At 46.4% G+C, this 16,238-nt stretch overlaps 1 protein-coding gene across 1 annotated transcript in view; it reads left to right on the top strand.

The window, feature by feature from the left end:
• Positions 1–16,238, top strand: part of palld (palladin, cytoskeletal associated protein) — a 93,406-nt gene that overhangs the window by 44,631 nt on the left and 32,537 nt on the right. Inside the window, 7 exon segments of the mRNA XM_036520891.1 lie at positions 546–614; positions 2,102–2,243; positions 2,396–2,419; positions 4,478–4,597; positions 5,242–5,317; positions 5,319–5,588; positions 6,215–6,250. Of these exon segments, the coding sequence (XP_036376784.1) occupies positions 546–614; positions 2,102–2,243; positions 2,396–2,419; positions 4,478–4,597; positions 5,242–5,317; positions 5,319–5,588; positions 6,215–6,250 (737 nt within the window).

The following is a 16,238-nucleotide window of genomic DNA, read 5'->3' as shown; positions in this document are numbered from 1 at the left end:
CAACAAACTGGCATTAAATTGCCCTGTATGACCTTTGACCTTGAAGGACATTTGAAGTTAGAGGAGAGGGGATGAGGTGGCCCACTCTGTACTCATCTTTGCTCTACACCCCCAAGAGGGAGCAGCCCTCCATCAGAGACGCGGGGTATCAGTTTTCCCCTGCTTGAATCGCTGATGGAGTATTTGGGGGGAGGGGTTGTTGGATCACTCCGGAGCCCCTCAGCATTGAACAGCTCCTTTTCCACTCTGCCCCATCATACACCAGCACTAACCTGGAAAATTACGCCAACTATACTCACTACCGAGTCTGTTTCCCGAAGGCGGCAGGGGGACAGCCAGCTAGCTGGACAAAGAGAGACAATTTCGAGGGCTGTTCCTCTTCCGGCTGTGACAGGGCTTTCTGTACGGGTTGCCGAGAGGGACAATCTGCATGGCTGCGGCAGATGTCAGAAATTAAAGCCCAGTGTATTTGTGCTTTGTGTATTCTCTTTGGTGGGGTCAATGATTAGGGCATTTATAAAGTTTCTTTCCTCTCTTGTGTCCAGGTCCAGAGTCCAGTCTCCGCTCAGCAGGGGGGTAACAGGCCTTACGTGGCACCCCCTGTCTTCAGCAAGGTGCGTGACCCTCTTCTTTCACCAACAAGCCGCTACGCTCACCTCACTCCTCACTCCTCTGTAAACCACATCCTGTCTGGTCTGGAGGAGAACATTTCTTCGCTTTACTGCAGGGGTTACTCTGACCTGACAATCATTTCAGCCAGGTGGGGTCCACAGTGATTGACAGGCATCAACACCAAACTTACATCTCATAGCAAGCTGGCCAATCACAGCATTCTGGTCTCCCGAAGTTGTACGTCCCCCCAAACACAACAGCTGATTAGGTGACCAGTTCTGTCCCTCTCAGACCTGTTTCTGATTATTGCCTTGACCCACAGTACTGAAAAGCCAGTTGCTCTTTCGACATGTATAAAATGAGGTAATCCTCTTTGTTTTTTTATAACAAATTACACTCTTTATATGATAAATTATCCTCTTTACAAAGAGTCCCTGTTTGCTGTTACTGGGCTGGCAGTATACCAATTTGTCAGGAGAGGGGAGACTTTCAGCCAATGACCTGGAAGCTCTTTTGTTCCCCTTTGAGTCAATACTGAAACATCCTGGGCTTCTTAATCATAGCATTTAGCTGTGTACTACTTCGTGTCATGTGGTAAAATAGCTGTGGTGACACACTGCCCTGACACGCCAGTACATCTCTAATGGATTTAAGCTCCGGGAAATATTTCCATTTCAGGGGTGAGGCTTAGAGGAAGCAAGTGTTGTGTGTTTCTAATCGAGCTGAAAGGGCGGTCTGTGCCGCTGTGTGAAATGGACTCCGAGCAGCCGGATTGGGTGGGCGTAGCCAAACCCTCACCCAGGCTGATTAATCTCGGTGCCAGATGAAAAGCTGCTGGGGGGGCAGTAAAGGTGAGGTCAGAGGTCAGACCGGCACATCTCCGAGCTGGGGAGGGACTCAGCGGAGCACCACTGTCCCAGGACAGAGGGGCGCTGTCACACACTTGGACTGTGAGCATCCCTATGCAGGTCTTCTGGGAGTTCCACACCTGTCACCTTTGTGCACCTGTGTTTTCACACCTGTCACGCAGGGAAAGGGCTTCTCTCAGTGTCACAACAGCACTGTCCTCAGCTCAAGATTTTAACACACTGTCAGAGGCCCCCCGATGAGACCTTCTACTCCCCCTCTCCTTCCTTCTGTCTCTCACTCCTTCAGTCAGCATCTCTCTCTCTCTCTCTCTCTCTCTCTCTCTCTCTCTCTCCTTCCCTTCAATTTTCAATTTGCTTTTTAATTTACTGGCAAGCTTTCCTGTCGCCAAAGGAGCGTGTATGTAAGGAACATGAGGGGCAGAGAGAATACAAAAAACACATGTGATAAGAAATTGTTAAAGGAAAAAGCTGAGAAAAAAAGTCAAATCAATTCATGTAAAATAAATCAATACATATCAAAAGAGCATCTTGAAAGAAATGTAAAGAGAGTACTGATTACACAGAGTACTAAGAAGGGCTGTGACTGATTGGAGAACGGTTCTCTCTGTGCGGGCATACAGCACCTGCAGGATGTCCAGGCCTCTGAGGGCCAGGTGGTGGTTCTGGAGTGCCGGGTTCGAGGCAGCCCTCCACTGCGGGTGCACTGGAACCGACAGGGTGAGGAGATCCAGGATTCACCTGACTTCCGGGTTCTGCAGAAAAGTAAGAAACACAGACCAGACGGTGTCTAGTACGGCTGTCCAGTTCTTTCTTGCTTCATTGTTAAGAAGTGTTGTGGTAAAACTCTGTGGTGTGCTTACCTGTCCTGCCTCACCTGCTCTCTCTCTTTCCCTTACATGTGGTGTGACCCTCAGAGCCTCGGTCAGCAGCCGAGCCAGGTGAGTCCTCACTACAGCAACCACAACCATGAGTACATATTGCGCCAACCACAGCTCATTACAATAGCCACGACACACAACTTTACAACTGCAGCTCGCCTCAGTAGTTACGATGTGCACTAGAACTACAAATCATCACAAGAGTCATAATATGTCACAATAGCTACATACTTAGGTGGTGTCCATTAATGCTCACTTCAGGGAATATCTTAATGAGATTTACTTCAGCTTTGTCCTGAGAGAGCCTCCGGAGCTGCAGGGAGCCAAGGATGCTGGTAGATAAAGGAGTGTGTAAGGTGTGACAGTAGGAGGTCTTCGATGGAACTCTGCCTTCTTCTTCACTGTCTTCATTAAACTGAAGAATTAGTGGAGACAGAGGGGATGTGGTCTGTGGGAAGAAATAACTAATAAAAGCTCACAGCGAGTTGCTTCTCCAGAGGCCTGGTGCTCACCTGTGAAAAGGCAGGACATTCAGCTGACAGAGCCCCCCAGATGCACCATGGCGAGTGTGTTTGGAATGTGGACATCCCAGGTCTGCTGGGGCCCCTCTCTCTCCCTCACCTCTGTACAGCTCAGAGCTTTAAATGTCTTTAAAGAGAGCGAGAGATCCACAGTGTGACACACATAGAGACACTGACCTCTGACCTCTGTATGACTAACCCTACACATGGCAGGATCGGTCTGCTTCTGGGAGTGTTGAGGGCCTTATAGGGTGAGCAGAGAGAATCTGTTTACAGCTACACTGTCTTGCACAGACACACATACACATGCACTACATACACATACCTGTCAGATGTGTGTCAGACAGACACGCATTCACACACAGAGACACTCATATAAATCTACTCACACACACACATACACATACACACACATATGTACATATATATACATATATACATATATATATATACATATATACATATATATATACATATATATACATATATATATATATATATATATATACACGCATACATGAACACTGTTTCATTGTCTCTCTCTCTCTCTCATACACATACGCTCATACACACATAAATCTACTCACAGAGAGACATGCAGACACCCTCTCTCTCGCTGCTCTTTGATTTGGCGAGCCACATGTCTGCAGGGCTGAGACAGTGACTAACAGGGCCAGGTGCTGCAAAGAGAGTTACTGCCAAGTCTGAGCAAGACGTCACATGACTCACATACGATCACATGGCTGACAGTCAGACACCTCCACACGTGTCGCTGCGTATGTTGAGGAGGCCGGCGGCAGCAGTGATGTCAGCGCATGTTCTCTATCCAGCCTGACAGCCACAGCGTATCTGCTTCCAAAGGCCACCCTTAATCCCAGTGAATTATGGGTACTGCAATGCAGATGTCTGAGAGAGACGGACACACACATGGAGCTTCATAAACATCGCTTTAGCAATGAATCACCCTGCTGGCCACTGTCAGGTGTGTGTATGTATGTGTGTGTGTGTGTGTGTGTGTGTGTGTGTGTGTGTGTGTGTGTGCTTGGATGTGTGTCTGTTATTAAATGCTAAAATGATTTGATTTATGAAACACAGAGCTCCATCTCTCTTCCCTGACCACATCTTTACTTCATACCCGCTTGACAGGGTTGGGTGGCTGTGGGGGGAGTACACAGAACTCCTCACCGCAACACAAGCAGACGTTCAAAGCTTCCTGACATTTTCCACACAGGACATTTGGCTCTCATAACTTGTATGGACAAATTATTGTTGCTGTCGTTAGAGACCGTTTTTGGGGGGCACCGCAATGTTACTGTGAGACCCACCATCTGCTGTTGCAGCCTAAAGCGTGGCCTGGTGTTCGCTCAGTTCAGGAAGCCCTATGCCTCTGCCAGGCTGGAGACTTTTTGAGAAGATTAAAATTGCATCTGTCTCATTAAACAGCTGCCCAACACAGTGAGGAGAGCTGCGCTGGGTTGTTGAATTCATCTGTGTGTCAGCGATGGCACTCTTGTCTAAAATTAGTGCTGTGCTGATGACGCTGTGTTGTTGATGACAGCTGACGACTCGGAGCTCTCTGTTTTGCTGTTGCCTACAGAGGAGATCTGCACACTGGTGATTGCGGAGACATTTCCAGAGGACGCTGGTCTGTTCAGCTGCATCGCCACCAACCACTACGGCTCTGTGACCAGCTCGGCCCAGCTAACCATCCACCCAGGTGAGGTCATCTTTGCCCAGGCGAACAGCCAGGTGACTGCACTTTCTGTAAGTCACTCTGGACAAGATTATCTGCCAAATAAATAAATGTAAGGGTAAATAGTCCTTAAAACAGGCCTGACTGCATGTGATCCGTTAGACGGGGTGTCACTGCCAAAAAGGGCCCCAGGTCATGCTGTCTAGCAGCAGCAGATGTGTGACGCATGCTGATGATGTTATTGTTAATCAGCTGGGCTTGTGTGACCCTGTTACAGTCAGGGAGAGCAGGGGTTAGATACATTCCTTCAGGCAGACGCACAGGCCTGGGTCCAGCTGCTTACCTCTCGGCTTTGGTTTAGATACAAACACAACCTCAAGCAATACAAGCAATACAAGGACACACTGATGACACAGCAGGAAATGGGAATTGTTTTCATAGTTCTTGTCTGATGGACAATCTTTGTTTGGAAAAGGTTCCAGGCTCATCATTCTCCTGCTCTCTCTCTCTCTCTCTCTCTCTCTCCTTTATCTCTCTCTTTCTCCCTCTCTCTCTCTCTCTCTCTCTCTCTCTCCCCTCTTTCTCTCTCTCTCTCTTTCTCTTGGTTTTTCTGTACCTCTTGCTCTTTCACTCTTTCTCTGTTTCTCCCGTCTCTCTCTCTCTCCCAGGGAATGACGATCCCGCCAGTAATGGCATCTCAGGAAATGACGACGTGTTCGAGGACCCCCAGGCCTTCCCGCCCCCGCCCCCCCCCGACAGAGATCAGTCTGCTGGAACTGCCCCCAAAGCCCCCCAGCACTGAGCATTTCCACGTCAATGAGCTGGAGATCTGGCCAAGTGTGGTGGCCTTGCAGCCTGTGCAGATCGGCCCCGGGGCCGATGTCCATGCCGCCAATGGCAAACCTGCCAGTCCGCTGCCCAATGAAGCCACGTCCCCTCCACAGTCTCCTCCATTGACTACACTCTCCACTGCTAAGGATGGTCCACCGTTGCCTACCAAACCTAAACCCAAACTGTGAGTACACCGCCTAACCCCACCCCCCCCCGCCCCATTGCACGCCTCTACTCCACACTGTCTCATTGACTCTGCCCTGTGGTCAGTGTCTGAAAGGGCCTTCTTTCACAGGTTAAAATACACTTGCCAGCCCTCTGGAAACATGTTAAGAATAAGAGCAGGAAAACACAGTCTGAGGGCAGGTGCTTGGTTGGATGCAGCAGAGCTGACACAGAATCCCTTCCTGCTTCATAAGTCTGCATTGTGTCCAACCAATCACCTTCCCTGCATGTTACTCTCTGGGGAAACCCAACTGGACTGCCGTTTTGTGTGCGTGTGGGTGTGTGCGTTCATACACAGTCAGCCTGTTGTGCGTTTTTGCCTGTTCCGCACAGTGCAGGTATGGAAGGTAAGGGAGGGTTCTGCCCTCAGAATGACACGCTCTGCATTTGCTGTGGCATTGTGCAGCATGTCAGAGCTGCCTACTGAGGACACGATGATGTCATGGAGTTCCAGGTGTGAGGAGTTTACCTACTTTAGCTGTTCGGCCTGCCGCACTCGTGGGAGATATAGTGTGTGCCCGTGCGCCCCCCCCCCCCTCCCCACACGCCATCCTCTGAAAATGCCCTCCGTTGTCACTGTTACAGATCTGATGACACAGGCGAGAGCGATGCCCCTGACAGGTAAAGAGATGAGAGAGAGGAGTGGAGTGATTGGGTGACCATATGTCTGGATTAGAGTGGTGCATTGTGGGATGTGGCCTGGGCTGTGAACAGTTGGCGTGTTAAGAATGCTGCTTCCATGATGGTTTTTCCACAACACACTCACATGAGCGCCCAGCCAAAAAACAGACTCCCCGCGGTGAGCTGTGTAGACCCCCCCCCCCACCCCCCACCACCCTCCCGGCCCCCCACAGTCTCTCTCTTTCCCTTTCTCCCTTTTGCCTTTCCGCGGTTGCTTGCCCAGTAAGTGCTCAGAAATTACACATAAAAACACAGAGGCACCCCATAATCAGTGGGAGGCTTGTTTGGTGGGTCAGGTCCACTCTCTGCGACCCCGTGGGGCCTGTACATGCTAGCACTGCCGGCAAAACACACCATGGTCCAACAGCCGGGCATGACCTCTAACCTCTGGCTTCATCACAGGGGCATCACACTCCACTAAACAAATTTTCAAAAGTGCCAAGGCCATGGGGTCCTGGAAACAGGATCTAGCTGCCCTGTCTGTTCGTTGGTCTGAGCCTCTGTCTCGTGCCGAGCCTGGGGGACCAAGGGCCGTGACGTAACCCTGAGTCGATAATTAAGCTGTTTACTGAACTGTTGCAACTTCAAGGACAGGATGGAAAATATGAGCTGCTGTCTTGGCCATAATCCCCCCCCCACAGCATATACTGGATAAACAGGAAGTAGCTCGGGGCGCCAGGATTTTCATGGTTCCAATCTCTCCTATAAACCTAAATAATTTTAATGGATCAAATCCCTGTCATAAACTCACATAAATTTAATGGATCAAACCCCTATTTAAACCAAAATGCAGTCAGAGCATCAGTGTGGCTACAGTTTGAGACTTGCATCCATCAAAGCACAGCGCCTGATTGCAGTGGTAAATAAGTGTTTCCACTATTATGGATAAATATGCTCAATAATATTTAACACTTTCACCAGAAGAGTTAACCCAGGCTTACTGATTTTTCTGTTAGTTAAACCCCAATTCTGTCATTACAGTGTGCGGCAGTGTACCATAATGGTTAAGGAGCAGGACTCCATACCTGAAAGGTTGCCAGTTCAGTTCCCCACTGGGGCACTGCTGTTGTACCCTTGGGCAAGGTACTTAACCCACAACTGCCTCAGTAAATATTCAGCTGTAAAAATGGATAAAGAAAAATGGATGAGGTCACTGGAGTCACACCAGGCCGTGATTTTTAGCTGGGAGGGTTACAACTGGGACTGCACAACTGCATGGGGGTTAGATTCTGTGAGTTATCAGATACATCAGGCACAGTGCAGTGACCATATGGAACACTCATATAGCACATGTCTGCAAACAAAAACTGACATGCTCTCGTCAGGACACACCCTGAGGTCATAACCAGCGTGTGTGCTGTTATGAGGCTCACAGTGCATTTGACCTGTCTCTCTGGGCTTGGCCCATAGGATAGTGTACTGGTACAGTCAGCTTTGTGTAATTTCCCAGGAAGGGATTATAACATTATGGGTAAAAGTTAGGGGTGTGCATATATATATATATATATATATATATTCGATTAATCGTTTTTTTTTTTTAATTCGTCCGATTCGATATCGATCTGTAAAATTTATTGATCGATCTTTTAGGCTAATATGCATTTTTTCCGGTTTTCTAGGTTAATTTCCGGGCTCTGACATATCCTAACTGGATAAAAGGCAATTAACAGTGGTCGCCCCCTCCATTAGATGTCGCTGTCTCGTTTAACTTCTAACGTTTAACGACCCGCGAACGCACAGAGGAAAACCTGTTACGTCAATTTTTCCCATGTGATACGACCTCTCAGTGTTCACCCTGGCTAACCTTACGGTCACACGGACGACTCAGGAGAGAGACAAAGCGACCGGCTGCCATTCATTTTCAATGAGAGTTGGCAATTTACAGCGACAAAACACAAGTGGCCATTGCAGAGCCAACTAGGTGGGGCTAAAATAGACTAGACTCGAGGTCTGTTTTATGCAAATACTGAGCGATGCGACACGGCGAAGGCAGCGTGACACACGTTGCTGAAACAAATGATCCAACATTTTGGTTCCAGTCAAACATGGAGGAGAAGCTTATTGTGGCAGTGTCGGGTTTCCCATACTCTACAATTTGTCTCTTGTTAGGTAGCCTACAGAGATATAGCCTAAAAAACATGCATGGAGAAGGGTGTCCGAAATCGTGGAGATTCCTGGTATATGTGCACTGCAGTCAGAGCTTTTTAGCTTTAACTTTAATACAGTGCCTAACCACTACCCAGCTACCTAACCAGCTAGCTAGCTACACTGAACCGCAACACTTGCTAACGAATGCAATGTAATTTAGCGCAATTCAAGAGAAACGTAGTTGTTCATGTTCGTTAGCCAGCTAACTACTTGTTCATATTAGGCTAGCAAGAAAACGTTCACAATTGCAAAGTTGCTACTGGCAGTCAGCTACGTTTTGTCAGTCATTGTAGCTACTTTACAAACCAGCTTTCCCTGAGCTAACTGATGCAAACACATTGCTGCTTCGTGTCATTAATAAGTAGGCAATGGTACGGGTTGGTTTTGTTTTTAAGGAACTATACCCATGTGTTCCTCAAATAAAAAGATTTTGGTATACAGCCACGCGTCGCTTAACGTCCACAATACGTTCTGTGAAATAGGACATGCGATATGGACGTTGTGCAAACACTATACTATAGGCCTATACTTAGCAAACCTATATGTAATAGGCACGGGATTGGATGGTGCTGCTTACGAGTCGAAGCATACACTGTTATACGGCAAACTTTTTAATTGTAAGTATGCAAAGTTCAAGCACTGCCTTCACTACGTCCGCTACGTCCCGTTCTGTGATCGGGATTTTTAAACATTATTATAACCTTATGGGACTACGGATGTATATTCGAACGGACATTGTCCGAATGGACGTTAAGGGCGCATGACTGTACAAGCCTTTGGCCTTTTCTTTAGTGATTTCCACAATTTCCAGTGACTCTGCATTTGTAAAATTGTATTTCCTTTAGAGCTTTTTAAACATCTCTCCAAATATGGAAAGCTGCTATGCTATATAGTATTTCATATCTCATTCTTATCGAATCGAATGGATTGAGTCGATTCGTTAGTTTGTGATTCGGAATTGAATCGGGGCATCTGTGCCAATACCCAGGCCTAGTAAAAGTCTGACACACTAGTGTGTGTGTGTGTGTGGAGAGAGAGAGTAGGGATGTGCATCTCCATCACTGGGGCCGATGCGATACACATTTCGATGTATTGCCAGCGATCCGATACATTAAAGATACATATGAAGCAACTACCAATGCGATATGATTCACACCTATTGCGATGCAGTGCAATTCGACACGATTTGATTCAACACAATGCGATTCAACGTGATACGATGCGATGCAAAAGAATATGATGCTATGCAATTCAATATGGTACAGACAGTTTGATTTTATTTCTTTGGTTCTTCTTAAGCAGACAACAAATCATAAATTAACTAAAAAAAGTGCCATTTACTTAAGTTAGGCATGCTGCCTGTGTACTTTATAGCAGCACAGCATATTTTGCAAATTGCATGCGTCTTGTCAAATTGTCCGTCTCTCTTGAAAAATCCGAACTGTCGCCAAACATTTGATTTGTAGCAATTCGGTGGAACGTGTTGCTCTTTCTGATAACCTGCGACTTGCCTGGACACGCCTCCAACTCGCGCGAGATTTGGCCAAGAGACTTGACGAGAATTGGCCACTGACGGCAGCTGAGATTAGAGCGCGCGCTTGAGAAACAGTTTAGAGAGGAGGAATCAATCTAAATATATAATTATTGGTCACATTTCTAAATAATAAAGGCATAGGGCCCCTACTAACAATTATATATAAATAAACCGGATTTTACCGATGCAAAGATGTTAGTAACGATGCATCCCGAGTTCATCCCAATTTGTATCTGATGCATACTTTTTTAATGGGGGCAACTGCATCGTGAACTTTTATGCCGGTGTACCGATGCGAATATTACCATCCCTAGTAGAGAGAATGTGTAGATATACCCTGCCTTCCTCTGTGGGTTGGGTAGAGCAGAATATTACATTCTATCCCACGATTCCGGTAATACTTTTGATTACAGATTTCAAGTCTTTTGGTGGAGAAGTGTTTATTCAGGGAACAGCAACAATTACCTCCAGAGTGCTTAATATTTTAATTGTTTTTTTTTTTTTTACATAAAAGCGGGTATCACACCTGACACAAAATCGCACAAGTGCTTTTCTTCATTTATTCCCCTGCAGTAAGTGCAGTTTGCCTTCGAACTGCAAAATGTGTTTAGTTCATAGTAGTTTAGTAATTTATTGTTAAATATTTTTCCAGAGCTCCATATGAGTTTTAGAGGTAATGCTAACTTTTCTTTAAGGATGTTTTTAAGAACATATTCAAGCAAACTTTTGCAACCTATTATGCTCAATGTAGAGTTGTCAGAACTCAGGTGGGTCACTGCTGTTGAGCCCATCTCTTGGCAGTTATATCTAGCTGTGTAAAATGTATGTATACAACATACAAATGAGTTACAAAAAGACACACTGGATGAGCAAACCTGAAACAGGCAGATAAAACAAAGAGACAGAGTTTGTGTGTGTGTGTGTGTGTGTGTGCGCGCGCATGTGTGTATAGGGGGATGGAATAGGAAAGAGGCTGTGCTGTGGTGGGGTGCAGTGTTCATGTGTTGGGCAGTGTACTCTGGGGTACAGGGACTCAGGCTGGTGGTGCTTCTGACATTAACCCAGACAGCCTCAGTAGGCCCACCAAGGGGGGATCCCACCTCAAATGGTTTACCGTGCCCTCTCAGAAAGGCTAAAAAACTCACTGTCCAGACACCTAGGCCATGTGGTGTGCTGATATCAATCTAATGACCACAGGCCTCATGGGTAATTCAGCTCAAGTTAAATGAGATCACAGCAGTGGATTGCAGCAGTGGCCTTAGGCTGGTACTGTAACATTACACAGAGAGGCTGCACATATTAATTAACCCCTGTATCTTCATTGCTTGCTCTCTTTGTGTTTCATCCATTGCAGTAAAATCCTTCAGTGAAATGGCACATTCATTTTCTGTGTATTTATGGTGGTGCTGGGTTCCAGCAGAGGGTTGCCAGTGAGCTATCATGCAGAATGATGCAGGATCAGTGATAAAACAAAGGTGATTTGCAGCAGTTGGTCCTCAGTTTGCTCAGGGTTCGAGACACAGTCTGAGGGATGTTTCAGGGAGCTGGGGTCACGCGCAACTCATCGCTTGGGCTTGGTGACTCACCATGTGAAGTCAGCACATGAGTTCACCCACTCCAGAGCCAGCGTTTCCATTCACCCTGTTGTTTAAGTCATCGCTGTGTCCTCAGTGACTCAGCGGTGACAGCAGCCGGAGGGGGGGGGGGGGGGTCAGGGTGTTGCCACTGAGGTGAGGCGATCACTATGAGAGCGGAGATTCTGAGGGATCGGTCCTCCTACCTCAACTGCAAAATGCCTGCGGTGTGTTTTAGGGCCTCCATATCTGCGTCCTGTTCCACCTCTGTTGTGGTTGTATTTGTGGTTGTAATGAAAGAACACAGAGCAGATCAGAATAACGAAACACTGCCTTCATGCTTTTTTTAGCCATGATGTAATCATTTTACTGTGTAATTTGCAGGGAGCCTATAAAGAAGAAGGGTGCGTTTTTTTCAGTGTGCTTCGTGCCTGGGGACCCCCCTTTCTGTGTGTCTGAGTGCACTGCGGGTCATTCTTAAACTCGGGGCACTGTCTGCATTGTCGTTCATAAATTCATGACTGCGGTCAGCGCTCTGGACACTCCAGGTTTCAGAAAGATTCATATTTCAGACTGGCAGGTTAGATAGCATCTGGATGAGGTGAATGTTTGTGACAACTGATTTCCTCACTCCTCCTGTCTTTAAATCCCTGTCGGATTTAGAAGGTTTTTAAAGTACAAAATAATTTCGGTGCCCATGATTTTCTGACCAGAGTGTTGGAGTTTGTTTATCAAAATGCCCGTTGTCCTGCTGAGAAGAGTTCCCAGAGGGACAGAGAGACGTTTTTGGACATTTTCTGATTGGCCGGCGGTCTGGGTTCTGCGGACTTTTGACCCTGCTGTTTGGAGCATTTGTGTCAGGTGCAGTGTGTGTGTGTGTGAGCGTGTGTGTGTGTGTGACATGATGTGGGGTGTGTGTGGGAAGAGTTCCCGTCAGCCCTGCTGCCAGACACCCGCATTCCGGCAGGTTTGTTTAGCAGCCGTGGCATTTGGTGTTGCCGTCACTGCATAGCAACGTCTAGGCCTCCTCTTTGATGTTTGTGCTGAGTGATTGATGGGTTCCTGGGGGGCGTTGTCATGGTTACTAGGGTGCGGGCGGAACACTTGTCACCTGGGATTGCTGCGGGAAAGGAGCTGTCAGGGTTTGACAGCTGCTCTGATCCTCGGAGCGTAGCAGAGAGAGCGCCGTTACTCCTGCCATCCAACCCAACACCTGCTACTGCTGATGAGTCAGGAGAGCGTCTGTGCACAGGCTGAGAGAGAGAAAGAGAGAGAACGTGTGTGTGTGAGTGTGTGCATGTGTGTATGTGTGTGGGGTATTATGAGGGGTACACTGTGTGGATGCTGTATATTCTTATATATCGACATTCCTGTTACTGATTTAATGTATAAATGGAGCTCTACCACATGTCAGGAGCTTTGTGATCAGCCACAGACTGACCTTCAGTTCAGTTAAAGCATCTGAAACCGCTGCCCTGCAGTGAGACCCCACATGGTACAAATGGGTGAAAAATTATAAGGAGTGGAAGTCATTCGGGGTAAGAGTGTCTGCTAAATGTTATGTCTTTTAAATCACGCACACACACACAAACACATAAACATACACACACACTTTTGAAACAGACTGCAGCAGTATTATCCCAGCTAACAGCTAGAGTGTTTAACGGAATATACTAGAATGTACTGCTTCTCAGAGCACAGAGTGAAACTGTTCATCTTCAAGGCCAATCCGCAGTTAAAATGATATCATACATTACTCACTGACCAATAAATGGGTCAGCTATCCCAGTCATCTGGGGCTTATGCTTATAGTTAAACGGATGTATTGCGGATGATGTAAGCAATATTATCTGAAGGCTGTGTGTTTATGGAGAGGAATGCAGAGGGAGTGTATCCCCCCTCTCTGTTAGCGTGCATTGCTTCTGCACGCAGTCTTTATGGTGGAAATATAGGCCCTCTGCATAACTGCCATACCGCAGCCAATGAGAGTTCTGCTCCCCCACACTCCACCACCCTCAATGAGGTCATCCAGAGGCCTGGCCAATCACACACTTACACCTGAAGGGGACGCTGTCCCATCCCGACAGTGACACAGACAGTGTGTGTGTGTGTGTGCAGGGGCGCCGTCCATCCATAGGGGCACCCCAAATGAGGGAAGAAAAAACATTCAAAAATTTCAAAATGAAAATTTTTAACTTTTACTATTTTTTACTCATAGTATTTTAATATTGCTATTTCGAAATATTACAATGCCCGCAGCATCACCCCGGCGCATCAGCCCCCCCCCCCCCCTTAGTTACAGTTTACCTAATTGTGGGGGATGGGCAAGTTATCTGAAGTAGTGAATGACGCTGACCGTGAAACGTTCGTGAAAACACCAAAGCCCTCTGGTGCCCAGGGAAGAAAAAGAAGAGAAGAGGACGAAAAACGGGAAGCAGACAGAGGTAATATGACGAATGAATAGTTTATCTATGCATATTGTTGGAGGAGAGTGTTACTAGCTTACTTTGGACGATAGTAACGTTCACTGATTTAATAAATAGCTGGAGTTAACGGCAGTTACTCCCACCTGAAATTCATTACGGAAAGTTGGAAAGACTATTCAGGTGTTTGGGGAATAACCTACAACATAATTTTGAGTGTGCTGCACGAACCGTCCACTGTCTGCCTCAAGAAACCAGGCATACACTTGTATTGACATCTTAGTCTACTTAGCCAACGTTACCCCTGCTTGTAATAGTCAATTAAAATGTTTTTCCTTTTCCACCCCCTTTTGTAATTAATAGTTGTAAAGTATGGCTGGGCGATAAAACAATAATAATTATCGCAATATTATTATCTCCTCGATAGAAATATAACAAATGTTCGGTAAATGTTTGATATAACTAATTTCCATGCTTAGATAGCATTCACAGAAATGAATCACGAACTGTCAATCATGTTGCAGGAATAGAGCTATGCATTGCGCAAGTTAGCACAGTGAGCGGTATAAATTCAGGCCAGAAGCTTATCAAGAAGCTTATCAGCTGTCACAGGGCAGCTGCACACTGCAGCACTTAATTTTTCTATTAAGATTTTTATTCTGTTGAGGAAAAAGGACTGAAAAGGATTTTACTTGATTTTACTCATGCGTATTTTGATGTTGAAAAAAGATTTTGTAATTATATTCGTTTTGAATGTTTTACTTCAGATTTGTGAAATGTTCCGCTGTTTGGAAAGTGTTTATCATGTTCTGAACATAAAGAATAGTTTAAAACCACAATTAACCGTGGTGGTGGAATTGGCTGCGATGCAAGGGGCACCAGCTAAAATCTTGCCTATGGCACCAAATTGGTCAGGGCCAGCTCTGTGTGTACGTGTATGTGTGTGTGTATGTGTATGCGTGTGTGTGTGTGTGTGTGTGCGCGCACTCATGTGTGCTTGTGTGTGTGTCTGTGAGTGTGTGAGGACAGTGGGAGGTCCTCAGTCCTGCAGCTGGTGGTTGTGACCCAGGCTGCATTCTGTCAGTTTTAATGAGCAGATGCGGTGCAGGAACGCAGCTGAGTGAAGAGGCTGATTAAAGATTTCCTCAGGAACGCCACGCTAGTTCAAGAGTTGCAGAACATTCCAGCGTAAATGTCACCAAAAATGGTTGTAATTCCACAGTTCGGCTAAAACAGGAGATGTTTCCTATTTCTGTGAGTCCGCACATGTGTGTCCGTGTGTCTGTGTGAGTGTGAGAAAGAGAGACACAGTGAGAGACTCAGCTTTAAAACATGTTGAGGTACGAGGCAAGCAGACAGCTGAAAAGCCAGACTTGGGGAAAGGCTGTATTTCTCTGAGACAGTGAGCACCAATGACAAACCACACATCCGGCCAAGAGTGTGGGCGGTAGGCCGGACTCTTCTTTGTCTGCCTGAAGAGATTAAGAGTAAAAAGCTTTTCACGTCACGAGTGTGCCTCTGTTTTTCCGTGAATGTTACTCATGCTCTGTGCAACAGAAGGCTTGTGTTTTTTGTCAGTCAGCTTCTCTCCTCTTAACATGTCAGTGCTCTGTGCTTTTTCTGTTCGTTTATTTCTGTGCAAAGTGAAGAAGAGCGTTAGCAGGAAGCTGGAAAGTGAGGCAGAAATTTGAAAAGTTGAACAGGAAGTTGAAATGTCTGATAGGAAGTTGAAATGTGCGATAGGGAGTTGGAACGTGCAACAGGGAGTTGGAATGTGTGATAGGAAGTTGGAAAGTGAGACAGGAAGTTGGAAAGTGAGACAGGAAGTTGGAAGGTTAGACAGGAAGTTAGAAAGTGAGACAGGAAGCTGTAAGGAGGTAGGCAGTAATGTGCCATACAAGCTTTTGTGAGTGTTTTTGTGAGACATAGTTCTCTGGTGACTCAGACTCGTATCACAGTGCGAGTCCCCCTGTTTATTAGGTGCAACCCATAAAATCACTAATACTGGATTAACAGTGGCTCGCTTTGAGAGGCGTTGCATGTGGTTGTGGAGAGAGCTCATATTCAGAGAGCTCCGTTGACCTCCCGCAGAATGCTTCCTCGCGTACCACATGGGCGTTTATTTAAGTACAAGCCACAATTAGAGTGTTTCAGGCTACTTATAGGTTACAGCATGCATGTTTAAAGCACCCAAATATCTTGTACATTGTGACAAACTATGCCTACATGTGTTTAGGAACTTCTGATGT

The sequence above is a fragment of the Megalops cyprinoides genome, chromosome 2 (assembly GCF_013368585.1).
Source record: "Megalops cyprinoides isolate fMegCyp1 chromosome 2, fMegCyp1.pri, whole genome shotgun sequence".
Taxonomy (NCBI): Eukaryota; Metazoa; Chordata; class Actinopteri; order Elopiformes; family Megalopidae; genus Megalops; species Megalops cyprinoides.
This window is presented reverse-complemented; position numbering and strand designations above follow the sequence as displayed.